Source organism: Diuraphis noxia, unplaced genomic scaffold, assembly GCF_037042655.1.
Source record: "Diuraphis noxia isolate RWA-SAM2 unplaced genomic scaffold, SU_Dnox_SAM2 contig0001, whole genome shotgun sequence".
In the NCBI taxonomy this organism is placed as follows: domain Eukaryota; kingdom Metazoa; phylum Arthropoda; class Insecta; order Hemiptera; family Aphididae; genus Diuraphis; species Diuraphis noxia.
Window position 1 is genome coordinate 75,124,526 of NW_028301711.1, and position 13,423 is coordinate 75,137,948.

At 27.2% G+C, this 13,423-nt stretch overlaps 2 protein-coding genes across 2 annotated transcripts; one reads left to right on the plus strand and one right to left on the minus strand.

Moving 5' to 3' along the window:
• Nucleotides 1–584: 584 nt before the first annotated feature.
• Nucleotides 585–6,212, minus strand: LOC149061704 (calcium load-activated calcium channel). Its single transcript, XM_089219217.1, has 5 exons — nt 5,947–6,212; nt 1,551–1,628; nt 1,301–1,475; nt 1,090–1,234; nt 585–1,006 (listed from the first exon to the last, which is right to left on the minus strand). Exons 1-5 carry the CDS (start codon nt 6,005–6,007, stop codon nt 914–916), a joined length of 552 nt encoding a protein of 183 aa, XP_089075343.1. The 5' UTR covers nt 6,008–6,212; the 3' UTR covers nt 585–913.
• Nucleotides 6,213–9,178: 2,966 nt separating this feature from the next.
• On the plus strand, nt 9,179–13,423 carry LOC107164906 (mitochondrial import inner membrane translocase subunit TIM44-like). Its single transcript, XM_089218033.1, has 6 exons — nt 9,179–9,433; nt 10,097–10,269; nt 10,328–10,461; nt 10,526–10,668; nt 10,731–10,837; nt 12,609–13,423. Exons 1-6 carry the CDS (start codon nt 9,389–9,391, stop codon nt 13,234–13,236), a joined length of 1,230 nt encoding a protein of 409 aa, XP_089074159.1. The 5' UTR covers nt 9,179–9,388; the 3' UTR covers nt 13,237–13,423.

A 13,423-nucleotide genomic window follows, 5' to 3' on the forward strand; every position in this document is an offset into this window, starting at 1 on the left:
AATAAATTGATGTATTGAAAAAATATGTATGAAAGCTAATTTTGAATGCATAAACTTTGTCTTAATTATATTACATATTATCAATTACAAATTATAATTTAAATGTGTTTTTTAGACAATGATATTTTTAACAGTAATATAATTATAACATTAAATTCATTTAATATTTAAGTTTATATTGTTTGTACTTGCCACCAAATTACTTTGTAATGTGTCATATAGAGTATACACACATACACAATTAAAATTAAAATGGCCAATGGGAATAACAATATTAGGTAGTAATGTTAAGAATAAATACTTTTGTTTAGTTGACAAAAGATATACAGAATATTATGAAGCATAAATTACTTATGTGTTTTTTATATTCAAATCCAAGGGGTGGTAATTGGTTTCAAATTTAAGGTGGATTATTTATTAATTATAACCATTTATTATTGTTTTCGCATTATTCATTTCAAGTTTTTGTAGATTTGTAATTTTCTAAATCTATGGGAAGTTTTGAATCATATAGAGTTGGTATTTTTAACAAGCAACAAAGTGCACAGGTATCAGATAGTATGTTATAATTTTGAAAAATAGAATAAGTTGCACAAACATTTTATTTTATTATTAAAAATTTCATTATTTTCACCATGAACAAATGTTTCTAGACTCTCAATGGTCAATAGAATCATAACATCTAATAGTGAATATAGTAGAGTATGGTAAGTATCGTAATTTTAATTTTTGACATTTAAACATCCAATATGAAAATTTATAATATTTATAGTTGCATTTAACTAATGATATCATGAAATATCTTACAAAAACTTACAAAAGTATAAATATATTTATTTTTTTTGTATGACAAAAAAAAAAAAAAAAACACTTGGTCTTTTATATTAATACTAATTTGTTATATCTAATTGAATTATTTAAACTGTTGAGGTTGAGGTCCGAATAAGCCGCCACTTTGTTTATTAGCCATTCTTGATGGAGCAAATCCTAAGAGTTTTTGAATATTCTAATATAAAAAAAAAAAAATCATAAATTAATTTTTTGATACAATTATTAATATTACATGGTCAAGAGTATTTTAATTCTCACTTGGCGTATTGACATTGTACACAATATATACAAGAAAATAAATGAACATTCTGTGTAATTATCACCAGGTAGATTTCTATGTGATAAGCCTTGAACCCAGGGAATAGGTGTAAAAGGCAATCTTGCTACAACACGTCCATCAAATCTATGTATATTAAATATAAATTAAATATTTAAAATATTATTTAGAAAATGTACAAATAAAACTCACATGTTGTTGAACATGCTTAATAGTGCCGTAAATGCAAAACCAATGGCAAACATAGACTTCATTTTTACCATTGACAAATCACGATTGTTAATTTTAAGTTTTTCCTCAACACGTTCAATTTTTTTCTTTTGTTGTTTGTCTACAGAATCTCCATGAGCTTCTTTACGTTTTTCAACTGAAATAATAATATTTTTTCATTAAACTATGAAAAAAAAAAAATATTATGTTTAGTAAAAACTTGTAACCTTACGTTTTTTACTAGATTTTTCAATTTCGACCTTCAGCTTTTGATATTTTTCAGTTCGATATACTAATAACCATGTTAATCCTGCAAAAAAATTATTTAAAACAAGGTTTAATAATTATGAACATAAAAAAATACTAATAAATTTAAGCTCATCTTTAATTAGAGGAAAATAAAAATAACTATGTAATGAATCATAATTTGTAATTATCATACTCCATGGGAATATTATAATAGCACTTAAGTTAAGATTTATAAAAGTAGAAATAATATTCAGAAAAATAAATATATATTATATATTTATGTAATACATAGTAAATATATGATATATAATACAAACAATGATTTTCTTAAAATGTCAGTTGTGATTTGTAATTACTCCACTGTAAAATAGTGAGCATATTTAAGGGAGTTATAGTCTGTATAAATAATCAATATAAGTACCAAAAGCTAGAAAAAAACTTTTGAAATTTGGGCTTGCCAGATTTAAATTTTGAAAATTAATTGAAAATCTTCAACAACTCTACTACAGAATAGCCAAAGCAATTTATTATTATTACAATATATATTAATAACAAATGTATTGAATATTTAATTTTTTTTTTTATTATTGTTGATATTTTATCAAATAATTTGAATAAATGAAACCCCCACGGCTATTCTCTAACACAATGACTAATTAATATCCATCATAAAAATTAAAATCCATCCATCAAATTCAAGTCTTTCAATTTTGTCTATCCTTTTGGTCTAACAGCCATTGTTTATCTAATTTAATATGATTGACGATGTCTGTGTGTGCATAAGTTGACAGCAAATATAAAATATAATGACTAACCTATAATGCGGTATTATGGTATTATGTAGGCCTACTGTTATAACATAATTTAGGGCTTAGGCTATTGACCAAATCAACTACAGATTAGTCTCGCACAAACTTCATGGAGTTTAGTTTGCACATATACAGAACTATATAAGTCACTTTTATGTCAATAAGTAAAATTGCCTATAATAGTATCCTTAACACACGACCTCCTGCAGCCTTCTTAATTTACTAATTGTAACGTAAATTTAAATCATACAATTTTCAGAAATCATTAACTACAAAGACTTATTTGTTGTAATTATCATTTTTAATTCCATTTACAATTGTATTATCGTATATAAAATTGGAACTAAAAGAAATCTGGAAAATGTTTAATGAATTATCAGTGAGAAAAATTAATTCTATTGAGCTTGCAATTAATAAAATAATAAAGGACAAATATCTGACATATACGACTTAGATAGCTTAAACATAGTAAACTCATACTTCGCAACAACCGGAAATAGACTAGTTGAAAACAATTGACTTAATACTACAAATACTCATAATACTAATAATCAATCAAGCACAAGCTCAAACTTCAAATTAAAAACCATCAGTTGTCACAAAGTAATAAATGTATCAATCAATCTAAATAAAAATTCGGCACCTAGAGTTGATGGTTTTATACAGCACTATTTACTTATTATATCTATTGTGCACATAATAAGTTATAGCATATCAAAATATGGTACTGTATCTGTAGAACTTAAAGTAGCTTCTAATATATATATATAATAAAAATTTACCTGCATTTTTATTAAAAGCAAAATTATTCATGTTTGCAGATGACATAGCATTAGTTAATTTCAAGATAAATGGGATAAATTGAAACATACAGTCGATTTAAGGTATATCTATGATTGAATGGAAAAAAATCTATTACAACCTAACATAAAAAAATCGGTTTGCATGCTAAAAGTTACTTTACATTCACAAATTCCTGTTGGATATAACTTAATAATACATCAATGTGTAACTGGTATGACAAAATGTAGTTGTAAAACAATTAAAATGGTATTATCATTCAAATATTTATGGGTAACAATAGATTAAAACATTTTAAACCTAAAACGGTCAGAACACATACAGAATATTACAAATTAAATGAGGACCTTAACTGTATTATTTTACAAAATTCGATTTTAATGTATTGAAATTATTAAATTGTAAATGTTTTGGTTAAATAAATAAATGCTATAATACAATTTGATTTCCAAGTTACTAATAGAGAGGGCCAGATTGGACAAACTTGGCCCATCGAGATTTTTGTGCTTTATCGGCCCACTTAAAAACTTAATATCAATAATACCTACAATCATATACAATGGTATGTACAAGTCTAACACTTGGAACACATTTTTTCAACTTTAAATTTTCAACACATTTTCAGTCAGCCGCCTCATGACTAAAACAGACCAAAATTGTCTTGCCCTAAAGAGTTTTACTCGATAACTCCCCCAGAATAGAGAATAGATCAGATGAGTATTATTTATAAATTTAAATATTAAAAATGAATAAATTAACCTAATTGTATGAAGGCTTTTGTAAGATGTGCATTATGTAAATTTCATAAAGTTATTTGATTTAATTTTCAAAATAAAAATATTTGATATAATTTATCATGAAATATAGAAACATAGAAATAGTTATGTTATATTAAATACTTATTAAAGATATGTTTTTTGTTTTAATATTTATAATAATACAAATTTAATGTCATAATGAGTACTTTGTATAACTAAACTATAAAGAATTTGTTTTCCATCAACATTAATTACTCCAAATGTTTGGTTGTAATTGAATTGCTCAAACTGTTTTTAAATATTTTTAAGTAGAAATGATCTTTTATAGGCCACTTGGGTACCGGCAAAGTAAATAATAAACACTGATATAAGCAATGGATAATGTAGGATAAACATTAGAGTAAAAATTACACTTAATTAATGCATTGTAATATGTAACTATAAAATTCTATAGTTTTTACATGTTACACATGGTTTTGATATGTCTTTTACCTCATCTTCATTTTCTGTGTACCTACTTATTATGTATTTATGTACCTATAGTTCTTCAGCACATTCATCATCTACAGATGTCTTTAAATGTTTCCAAGATTTTTAAAAACTTAACATTTTGTCAGATAGGTAGTTTATTTTTATTGTTTTTTTATTTTATTATCATTATCATCATCAAATTAAGGTTTTAATTTTACATGTAACTTAAAGAAAGCATTTTTAGGTAGTCCATTCACAAATGAATCAAAATTAATAGGTAGAAATAATTTTAAATCAATAAGTATAATTTCTTTATTATTTGTAAATTGTTTTTCTGAATAAATCAAATATTAAATTTATACTATAACACTAAACTTAAACTTCACTTTAAGATTATAACAAAATTTATTTATAATAAGGGTCATGAAATATTATTTACAATTTTATACAATTGAGCACTGATTATACGATTTGTTACTTATGTTTAAACCATTTGTTTTAAACGTAGGGCCGGCCCATATAGTATCCGTCAGTATCGGCCCATCTGGAAAATTCCAGATTTCCAGATGGGCCACTCCGCCCCTGACAATGTCATTAATTATTTAATACCAAACAAACTGTAAGATGTTGATAAAACCATAGACTATTAAAGTGTTAATGCTAGAACAGCCAGAATAGGGCTGGTAGGATTAAAACAAGTAAATATTTTAAGGATGGCAGACATTTCTCTGTCTTCTGTTTTCAGTGTTGTAAGACATCTCTCCCCTCACCAATATATTTTTGATTTGGACATTAGATTGTGTTTTATAAATATTAGATATACATATTATGTATATTGTTGATAAACCATTCATGAATTTTTAATAACAGTAGATGCCCACTTTTTTCTTTTAAATGCAATATCTATTAATTACTTCAAATAGTAGTTCAACTTCAGAGAATTCAGATCTATTGAATATAAATTTTAATAATTAACAAAAGTTTTGGCTTAGAGAGATTCTCTATGATTAATAAACAAGGTATCAAGGTAAAATTGATATTATACATACAATATGAGTAAGGATTACAGTTAATACCTAAATGTATTTTAACAAAATAAAACATCTCCATAAATAAAATAACAATAATAAGCACATGATAAGGAAATACTTATGTTAGCATAAGACTAGTTAGTTAGTGATAGCCAATTTTTCATATAGTTTAGATCATTATTTAGCATGCCTTCTTTCTACGAGTTATTTGGTACATTAACTTAACTCCTAATCTTCTAACACGGGAAAAAATAAGTATGGGACACGTCCATACATATTTGTTGTTTCTTATATTATATTTTTATATCAACACATAAAAACAACCACTAATTTGAAAGGTGAGTGAAGCCGCAAACTAAACCACACCTAATCTAAACAAAATATAACTAAAAGTGAGCAAAAGCGTGTACGTGTATAATCATATTAATCTACAAATATAACCAATTTAATTTAAAACAAAACACAGACGCGATAATCGAAATACATCCAGTTGATAAAGCTAAATTTACCTTCTCCTAATAGAGCCGTACAAATTGAAATAAATACGATGAGAAATGTGTCGGACCACATTGTTCAGTGTTCTAATGCATTGATCGTTGAATAGATGATAGGTATTTTCGTGTTAAACGACGTTTTATCGATGGCGTTTAGACGATAACCAATACTAATAATCATCAATACACGGTTCAAATAGTACAAAACGAAGAAAGCCGTTTCAAAATTATTTTTCCAATAAGAATAATACCACAAACGGCATTAACTCCAATTTCTGTTGTCGTTATCATCGTGATTTAGTGATAACTTGTTATCACGGAAATCGTGTCGCCGCGTTGTAAGACATCGATAACACGTATTCAGTTTGACGTCCATCAGAACAGCTGCTGTGAAATGTTTTTCCAGCCGATCGGAATTCCATATTTTGTGCATGTCAAACTCAAACTTGAGAATTGTTATGTGTAAAATCTAATAGGAAAACCATTCTCTGTCGATACGATCAGTACGATCGTAAATTCGTAATTTGCCGACATGGCATTATGAAATGTCTTATTATTATTCCTATAGACCAAACATTTTATACAGCAGGCCATAAAAAAAAATTTTCCAGGCCTGAAATTTAAAAATTTATTTTAAACTTTTCAGTCATTAGAATTTTAGGTATAATTATTATGTAAATACATTTTTAACGACGTTTTATTTTACTTATTCATATTTATTGTTTTATACTTTTATTTGATACTTGCCTTGATGATAAATACAAATAAAAAAATTTATATCGATACCTTTTTATATTTATCTACAGCCGTCGTGCTCCTACAAAAATGCTATTTATATTGAATAATGTATCTACAAAAACGCTACCGACACGGCGGTCGGCGATACGAGATATAAACAACGTGTATAGGTACTGTATTCTTAATTTTAATTTTTTTTTTTAAATTTAAAATATTATGGATTCGCAAATAAGTTCTGTTTAGGTAAATAATTCTTGTTTAGCAACCTCAATTTTTTTTTTTTTTTCGTGAATGTGTGCCTTGTAAGTTTTGTAAAGCCGCGTCCACACCTGAGCACGCACAGACAAAGCATAATGTGTGCTAATGTTGTGCGTTCTACAATCTACAAATTTGCATGATTTTGACGCACATCGAACGCGACCCGAGTCGGTCGGCTCGGCGTGAACACACATGCTCGGTCTGTGCGTGCTCAGGTGTGAACGCGGCTTAAGAATGTTAAAAAAAAGTCCAACGAAATTCGTTTTGAAGTTATCGGTGAAAACCTTCAAAAAGTTCCTTCGCTTTATACGTAACGCCAGTGGGGTAAATTGGGCTAAATTGTTAGGGTTGCAATCAGTTTCCCAGTTAGGCATACTTTTGGGGGGCTAAGCCCCTCATACCCCCATAAAAAGCTTTATATTGTTCTAAATATAATATTATAAGTAAAAAGTACACAATCTCAACAAAATTATTTTAACCTTAAACATATATAGTATCTTATTGGTGACTGGTATGTATTATAAATATACAATATAATAGGGTATAATTAATTAGTAATTACCGTCAATAGAATATGTATAATTTTCTTAAACAATATAATACGAATACATAAAATACTACAGTTCTTTTAATCTAGACCTAGACTCTAATAAATAATTGTATCAAACTTGTTCAATAATAATATTATATTACCTGATAAATTAATTTACAGATCAAATATAAATTGTTTTATTTGTCAAAATTGTAGTTTTTATATAATGTAAGTCAGTAATATAGTTTAACCGCTACTTTAAACTTAATGCATACAAATCAAAAGTTATATATGAATTTAAAGTAAAAATAGATGCTTACTTTCGACTTCGATATTTTTACAAGAAATTTGTCTATTTTAGCAAGCTGTTGAAATACTATTAATTTTACATCGTTCGCGGAATAAGAAATAAATACAAGTGTCAAAAAATAAATGAATAATATATGTAAAACAAATAATAATAATTTTAATCTATAAAGATAAAATAATGAAACACGTTTTCACTATTAATATTCAGCTACCATTGAGATTCGACTCTGCCGATCACAATAAATACATATTGGTAGGTATATTAATAGAAAATGGTCAAAAACAAAACTATAAGAAAATGTGGAAAGTATATAATATAATAATAATTACAGTGATTTAAAACAAAATGAAAATTTGTTCTCAAAATATAAATTAGTCAATTGATTAAATAATTATTGATATTTTAATCTTTTGAAAACTGAAATCGTGATTTTTGGGGTCACAAAAAGACACACATGCAACTCTATAATATTTTCAGAGGTCGCAAATGCAACCCCGTGCGACCCCCAGTTTACGCCACTACGTAACGCATATTTTGGGCTCGGAAATCATTTAACCCCGCATCGTAAATGATTACCATGCGCGACGCGTTTAAACATTTTAATTACATTTTTCACCTATTCATATTTCTTTTGACCGTGTTAATTATTTGATGTGTTTTTGTATGACAAGTCGAGGGATTTTTTTTAGATTGCGGATCGGAGCGACGACTGCCAAAACACATGTAGTCGCTGCCTCCATCGGTTTTTTTCTGATAACTTCATTACGAAGTTTGGCTGACACTGAAACAAAATTTAAAAAATCGATACGTTGCTTAACTAGAATTGTTCGGAATTCCAACTAACAAACTAATTAACTAGTTATAAATCTGTTGTTTGTATGCAACTTATTTTGTAATCAATGCCCAAAGTTAAAGAACAAACGTTCGTCGTTTGTATCGTCGAGGTGCGATCATAAGACGATCGAGCGAACCGGTGACCTTATACTAAGTATAAGGTATATAGAGCGAACACGGTTATAACGGTTAACTGTGGGAGCGAACCATCCAATTCTGACCCATAGAGGCAAAGAGCTATCAAATTCTCCATGCTCTGGTCGCCCGCGAGTGGCCGGTACCTAAAACCGTAGGAGCATAGAACAAGCATTATGTTCTATGGTAGGAACAAGCCTGCAGCCTGCTGCTGCACGACTGTATCGGACGTTTAACGTTTCGCACAATTGGACGATGGATCAAATTGTCGTATCTTATTTTTGATCCCGTTTTCACGATTTTTGCAAATTTCATATACATTTTACGCACAAAACGACAAAACACTAACGTTTGTGATATCGATTAAGTTTAAATTATTTTTACAAGCTGCTGCACACACAAAACGTAATCGACGTTTTCACGAATACGCGTTACCTTCCCCGGTGTCGCGCCCCATTCGTGATCGTTGGGAAATAATGTTTTTATGTTCCTTATCATATTTTTATTTTATTATCACCTCGCTCTGATTCATTTTACCGTCGTCCATCCGGTCCGGCGATCTATGTTTCGTAAGAAATAAAACATTTATTTCCAAATGTGTGACTTTTAAAAATTTATATTAATATATACAAACACCAAAAACATCAACCATGTATTCTGTTTGGCGACAGTATCAATATGTCTATAGAAATACAGTAAGTACATTCAGTATAATATGATAACGTGGGGAACAAAATAAAAATATTGTTTTATAAATATAAAAAAATAAAGTAATATAAGGCCGGACCTTACAATGTCCGGTTAAGTGTTCGTTAACAGCTAACCGACAGTAAGTGGGTTTTTACCGGCAGAATTCCGCCAGTTAAGTGTCCGTTAACTTTAATCGGACATTGTGAGAATGGCCCTAAATGTGGTTTTCGGTTAAAATTATTATATTATATTTTTTGTGTTTCTGAATACTATATCTAAACTAAATTCATTTCTATGAATGTAAATATTAACATGATATTTATATGATAGTTTATAGTAAAAATTATATTATTTTGTATTAAAAAAAAATCTTCATGTTCTAAGTTACACCTCTAGGTAATGTTCCTATTTTTATTTATTCAATATATTATGTATTATTTGATGTTTATATTTTAGATGTTCCATTTATGATATTATTAAGGGGCTTAATATAATTTCATAATCTCATATTATTTATAAACGTTTACTTAAGTTGTAAAATATAACATCCTTTTTGTGTTCTTTTTTGGTGTTCAAAACTAATTGTACTTAATTTAGTTTTTACCAATAATTTACTTCATTTTTTTTATGCAATATGTGCATTTTATTTACCTTAATTGATATTACAGCATTACTTGAAGTATTATTCAACGACACCTCCACAAAAACCAAATTTTGTCATGCAACTGATTCATAATATAAGGGATGAAATTTCTAAAAGTAAAGAAATGAAAAAAAATTTGGAACAATTTCGTGCTGAAAAAAAGAGATTGGAAGAATCTGATAACTTAATTAAAGCTAGGTAATATGATTATAATTGATTTATTAATATTTTGGCGATTAATTTATAAATATTTTAGACAGAAATTGAATACAATAGAATCAGAAACATTCAAAGTGACTCAACAAGCCAAAAATGTAATGAGTGTTGTAATGACTTCAGTTAAGAAAAAAGTAAATGAAGCTAGTGAATCTGATTTGGCAAAAAAAGCAGGTATATTTTTCATGGACTTAATATATTGAAATGTATTTAATTGTTTAAATTATTGTAAATAAAGGTCTACTAGGCGGAACTATAAGCAAAACGGTTCTTGAAAGTGGAACTAAAATTGGTCAGTCTGGACCTGTTAAGACTTTTTCGAATACTGCTGAAGCTATTTCAGCTGAAATAGAAAGTGATACAACTTCATTAAATTCACATGTAAGTGTTTTTATTTTTAATATTTAGTATTTTTGTAACAATATTTATTCCCACTTATTTAGGTTTATAAAGCACCTACTACTTTGAGAAAACGGTCAGACTTGGGTCACCAGGGAACAGTTGTTCCTAATGAAACAGAGACAGGTGTTACTGTTCATAAAGATTCAATGTAAATACATTTTATTTAAGTATTTGGTGGTTATGATTTAATTAATTTAATTATATATAATATATACTCAAAATAAGGATTCCATTACAATCTGTGTATTATTAGGCAATCTCTAAATTGCTAAGTCTTATAATTTATAGAATTTAAACCACAATTGCTATCAATTTTACTCATAAAAGCGTATGGATAGCATTTAGGATAAGCTTAGGTCTCCGAATTGACTTGGACTGCATTTATGACGTAAAGTGTATATATATATATATATATACAGGGTGATTTTTTTATCGAAGAACACTCATTATTTAAAAAAGTATTGACTTTTTCAAAATATTTTTTTACATAGTTTCAACTTGTTGAAAAACGAACGTTTTTATTCAAAAATTATATTTTTAAATGTTTTTTATCCTTATAATTTTTTAAGTTTTTTACTTTTTTGAATGACGACATAGAGTTTTAATTTCATATTCCAAATCAGAATATTTTTCTAAATATTTTGATTCATAAAAATCGAATTTAGGACGAGTAGTTTATGAGTTATAAGTATTTTAAGTTTAGATTGGCAGAGTGGAGTGGTTACCCCGCAAAATGTTTGTCCACTACTCCGCTTGTCTAAACTTTAAATACTTATAACTCATAAACTACTCGTCCTAAATTCGATTTTTATGAATCAAAATATTTAGAAAAATATTCTGATTTGGAATATGAAATTAAAACTCTATGTCGTCATTCAAAAAAGTAAAAAACTTAAAAAATTATAAGGATAAAATATATTTTGAAAAAATTCAATACTTTTTTAAATAATGAGTGTTCTTCGATAAAAAAAATCACCCTGTATATATATATATTATATATTAATATACATTAATATATCAGTTAGATTAAATTCAATTCATACCCAATTTTATAGAAATTTAAAAAATAAAATAATATTTAAAAGTGCTTTTATAGGTTTAACATTTTTAAACTACTTTAATAAAAAGCACTAAAAATTCAAACTTGTATTTCACATTTCAAGTTTTTAATTTTGAAGCATAATTTATATTTAATTTTCAAACATAAATCATCAAACACTGTGATGTTAAATTATTCCACTTATCTTAACTTTGAATACTATCTATCTATATACATATCTTATATAAATCTATATTTGTGCAGTTGTTGATCACATTATGATTTCTTGATATGGGACTGTAATGATGATTAAAATATAAAAATTAGGTGCTGCACTAAATTTAAATTAAAACTGCATACAATTTTTCTTTGTAAAAAGGTACTGTGTATAATCACTTGATTTACAAACTTTATATAATGTAAGTTACATGTTATAGTTTTGAATAATATTTTGTTATATAATATATAACTTTATTTTATAGAATAAAATATTAAATAAGGTTAATAGCTGTATGGTAACTTAAAATTACTAACATGAAGTCTCATGGTCAACCGAAAAAATTGTTATTAATGAGAAATTTGCTAGATAAATTTACATAAATATGTGTTATACAACATATTTTTTTTTTTTGTATGGAAGTTTAATTGAATTTAGGTATTAAATTAAATACCTTTCTCAAGTCATATTATTAGTTTTATAAAAATCTATTGAATTAAACCAATAACTCAAATAGTTGCTTATCCCTTTGTATACCTATAGATATAATATTTTAGAAACTTAGCATCATAGTAAAAATTATTATCAAATTAAAATGTAAAGTACATTTTTTAGCTCTTAAAATGTAATGATGTTATTAATGAAATATTGTTTTGGTTGTAGGATATACGAAAGTTGGAAAAAATTCAAATCCGAAAATGCATTTATGCAAAAATTATCAGACCTAAAAGAACAGTATGATGACAGTGACCATGTCTTAGCAAGAGCTACACGTTCAGTAACTGGCACTTTATCCTCTCTATTTCATAATGCTGAAATGTCTGATGTAGTTACAGAATTATGTCGTGTTGAACCTGATTTCAGTTTAATAAAATTTATCAGTCAGTGTGAAACTGATATCATACCAAATGTGCTAGAAGCTATAGCACGGGAAGATCTTATTATTTTGAAAGACTGGTGTTTTGAAGCTCCCTATAGAGTACTATCACATCCAATTAATGAGCATCGACAAAAAGGTCATCAAACATACTGCAAAGTTCTAGATGTACATAATGTTGATGTTGTTACTGGAAAATTAATGGAACATGGTCCTGTATTAATTATATCATTTAGTGCCCAACAAATCATGTATATTAAAGACGTGAATGGGTTAATCATTGAAGGAGATCCTCATACTGTTATCAGAGTGATGTATACTTGGGCAATGTGTAGAGATGTAAATGAAGTAAATCCAAGAGCTGCTTGGAAGTTATTAGACATAGCAGCAAATTCCAGTGCACAGTTGTTGTAAGCTGTAATTATAAGTTTTTGATTATTTGTGACAAAATATTTTATTTCTCAAATATTCTTACTGTTTAAGTAAACTTCTGTTTAATATTTAATCAAATGTTGTTCAAAGTTAACTAAGCACTGTATTATATTAAGGTCATGCCTTAATGTGTTGTTACTTATTTAGTAAATTTATAGTTGGTTTTTAA

Excerpts from the sequence above, each read along its gene's own strand:
- LOC107164906 (XM_089218033.1), top strand. The coding sequence starts at position 9,389 with ATGTATTCTGTTTGGCGACAGTATCAATATGTCTATAGAAATACA. Across the intron at positions 9,434-10,096 it reads AATATGTCTATAGAAATACA|CATTACTTGAAGTATTATTC; the intron begins GTAAGTACATTC and ends TTGATATTACAG. Across the intron at positions 10,462-10,525 it reads TGATTTGGCAAAAAAAGCAG|GTCTACTAGGCGGAACTATA; the intron begins GTATATTTTTCA and ends TTGTAAATAAAG.
- LOC149061704 (XM_089219217.1), bottom strand. The coding sequence starts at position 6,007 with ATGTGGTCCGACACATTTCTCATCGTATTTATTTCAATTTGTACGGCT. Across the intron at positions 1,629-5,946 it reads TACGGCTCTATTAGGAGAAG|GATTAACATGGTTATTAGTA; the intron begins GTAAATTTAGCT and ends ATTTTTTTGCAG. Across the intron at positions 1,476-1,550 it reads TGAAAAATCTAGTAAAAAAC|TTGAAAAACGTAAAGAAGCT; the intron begins GTAAGGTTACAA and ends TTATTATTTCAG.